General features: G+C 40.9%; 1 protein-coding gene across 1 annotated transcript in view; it reads right to left on the bottom strand.

Moving 5' to 3' along the window:
* Window positions 1-3,422, bottom strand: part of ADGRV1 (adhesion G protein-coupled receptor V1) — a gene marked incomplete at its 3' end in the record, with an annotated part of 181,443 nt that overhangs the window by 29,124 nt on the left and 148,897 nt on the right. The window contains exon 66 of the mRNA XM_018559232.1: window positions 1,355-1,574. Within this exon, the coding sequence (XP_018414734.1) occupies window positions 1,355-1,574 (220 nt within the window). The remainder of the gene's footprint in view (window positions 1-1,354; window positions 1,575-3,422) is intronic.

Below are 3,422 nucleotides of genomic sequence, written 5' to 3'. Positions count from 1 at the left end.
ATATATAAATAATAAATGCACATTATTTGAAGACAAGACATTGGAGGAGAATTTACTAAAGTAGTACATTTTTTACTGAGATGTGTTTGCTTTAATCATATGCTAAGAAAAAGCAAATTTTAAAATCCCCTTTGCATGTGATTGGGTATTCCAAGTGGGTGTTTGAAGTAAAAAGTGAATTGTGTACTTCTACCACCTGTGGCAACTACACTGACAAAAACAGCAAAAAAACACTTTTTTTTGGCTGTTTTACAAAGCTGTTAGTAGTCACCGGCTAATAATATTCTCTTGGTTTAATAACAAATACGCAATCCACTTTATTATCTGGTTAAAGCACAAGTACATTATATAAATAAAAAAGGGGGCCCCCAGGAGCTTTTAGCAATATTGATCTGTCTTATCTGCCAAAGCGATCCCCTCCAGCAATGCAATATCCACACTCTCCTCCCACAACGACACTTCCATCTTCGTCCTGGTCTTCTTCCAGGTTCTAAATCTTAGGCCTCGTAACTGGCTGGGCCCCAATGTGCACAGGAGTAGCTTCATCTCGGGAAGAATCCTGCCAAGTCTGTGCACTGAGTTGCACATGTGGAACAGGAACGAAGAAGAAGGAAGTTTCTATGTCAGAAGAGACTTACACAGTTTTTCTCTCATAAACAACCTGCCATCAGGTTCAAGTGAACCTGTATTTTGGCCTTACTGTGAACCTGTATTTTGGCCTTACTAGGCAAAGTAACAGGATTAGTTTACAGGGAAAACTTTAAACTGGTTCTGCTTTCCTTCCCAAAGTTCTCTCAGTGCTCCAATAAGGACTGGATTTCCAACACTGAAGCCTGTAGGTATACATGTTTTGGTGCCTTAAGTAACACCCCTCTGCTAGGATCACCTCTTATACATTGGACATTTCCTTGTTTTCCTGTCTTAGAATCTTGTGATAACCTTATTCGAGATGACCATGCCTACTGTGCCTAAATGGTAAACCTGGCCCAAGTCCACCAGACCATCAAGAGATTCTTCTATAAGTTTTAGCAAGGCAAAACATTTACAGGGCTATGCCTGTTAACACACACACACACACACACACATAAAAACAACATGATGGCACTCAGGCCTGGCTATTGTCCACTCAGGCCCTGAGAAGACAGGGAAGTGTCATGTTGTCATGTACTCCCCTATACCCAGAAGCACTATATATTTCTCAGGTGGTCTGGTGGCATTTTAGGTGACAGAGGAGTGTACGACACATAAGAACAACCAGCTTAAAGTCCCTTAAAGAAACTGCACATAACATTATTTAGCTAACCTTACACATGAATGGTTATATACATCAAAGCAATGCAGCTGATATCAATACCTGGGCTTCTCCCATGTGTCCGCCCGTCCTCTCAAGCATTAGGAATATAATAATGGTCACATTGGGGTTCGGAAGGGTTATTTGGCTTTGGTTAAGGAATCTGACAGCTCCATTCGGTGAGTCACTTTTTGCTATTGTAATAAGTGTCTGGAGGTGTGCGCCCAGAACAGCTCCTCCACTTGCTCCCACAAGGCGAATCTCAAACTGCTCCGCAAATTCACTAAAACAACAAAAAAAGTTTGCACAATGATGTTTACTATTGTTTATATTGGTGTGAAGGTTCTTGTTAAAATTATGAGACTAGTTATTTTAAAAAAAAAGAAAGGAAAAGAGGAAACAAAGTGAGCTGTTGTCCATTATGGCCAATCAGATTTCTTGCTGTATGTGGCCAGAAGATATAAGATAAAACTTGATTGCTTCTTTGGGCAAAAACTCAGTTTCCTTTTTTTACATGTCTTCCAGGTATCAATAGCCCCCTATATATCCTAGAGCATTTTGCCAGGTACAACTTACACCGGGTTCTTTAAAATTGCTGTGTAAAGCGCACTAGCTCGTAGCAAGTTGCAATTCATTTCTTCAATAATCTTAATACAGTTAACTCAGATCTGATGGTTTTTTTGCGTTGCTGTACTCTGCAATTACTGGTGCCTATAATGTCCCAAGTATGCTATTTTGTATTTCTACACTGCACTGGCTGCCAAATGATGCCAAATGTAAATCTTTACAGATACAATTACTGCACATCGGGGCCTATTTATACTTTTTTTTTTCACGTGGGATTCACACAATTACCTATTGGATTGCATTGGAAAAATGTTTAAATCTTGGGTGAAAGTTGAGTGAATCTTCTAAGAAAAGAATTATAAATAAACCCGTAAATGTTTAGTACGCTGTGACAGTGTGTGGCAATACCACTGTGTAGAGTGGCAAACTGGTCACCCAGGGCACTCAGCCAGAGGGGCTGAGCAGTTCCAGGACACAAGTACGTTTACCAGGAAAGAGCTGGCTTTTCAATTCTTTACGGATTTTCTAAGTTATAATTGGGATCCTGGAACTGGGAGATTTCTAAGAGAACTGGGAGGGATGAAATCTCCATTCCTGGGTCTGCGCCTTAGTGGTGACAAGCACCGAATGATGGTGCACCTGTGCACGGCCCTTATGAACAGGAGGCTGGTTCAGGTTCAGGGTTCCACCTGGGAAACAGAGGAGGTCTCCGTGCAGGAGTCAGGAGTGCTCCACCCTGGAACCAGTCTGTGTCTGTAGGAGTGTATCACCTGTGTGGTGAAGAGACTAGCCTGTGTGGCAAAGAGGATACGGACACGTGTTGGATACAAACTGTGGGTTTGGTGATAATGAGACGTCCACAGGAAAATTGTTATTTTTGTTGAAGTTATGTTGGAGGAACCACTGTGAGGGAAAACCTACGAATGTCTAAATAAAAGTGGGCAGGAACCCCTAAAAAGAACATGTTTGCGAGTGGACTCTGTCCTTAATGCGCTACCATTTGAAGCTAAATCTCACACACGCTTATAGTCTTTATGTGTCCTAATAAAGAAGAATGCCACAATGTATTTTTATATCTAAAATGGAAACACAACAGACTTAAAAAAGTAAAAAATCTAAAAATATACAAAATGTTTTTCTTTAACCACTTGCCGTCCGCCCGTTGTAAAAAAACGGACGGACAGCACTGCAGCATTGGCGGGTTGCCATCTCTAGACGGCATTTTTTTTCTGCTCGCGCGCGCCCAATAGCGGGCACGCACGGGCAGAAAAGACCCGACCAATGCAAACACCGTTACGGGTGTTTCACATATAGACGATCGGCGGCTCCATATATGCTTCATCGGCTTCTTTTGGGATCCACAGGTGACATTAGGGGTCCTAGAGACCCCTAATGTCTCCATAAAGAGGACCTGTCAGTATGCCTTTGCTATTATATAGGGGGATTGTTATCCCCCTATATAATAGCAATAACAATAAGTGCAAAAAATATATATATAAATAAAAAAAATAAAAGTAACATATAAAAAAGTAAAATAAAATAAAAGTCACATATAAAAAAAGTG

This window comes from Nanorana parkeri, unplaced genomic scaffold (genome assembly GCF_000935625.1).
Source record: "Nanorana parkeri isolate BGI_ZX_2015 unplaced genomic scaffold, ASM93562v1 scaffold384, whole genome shotgun sequence".
NCBI classification, from domain to species: Eukaryota; Metazoa; Chordata; class Amphibia; order Anura; family Dicroglossidae; genus Nanorana; species Nanorana parkeri.
Note: the sequence above shows the minus strand (reverse complement) of the source record. Positions and strands in the feature narration are given on the sequence as shown.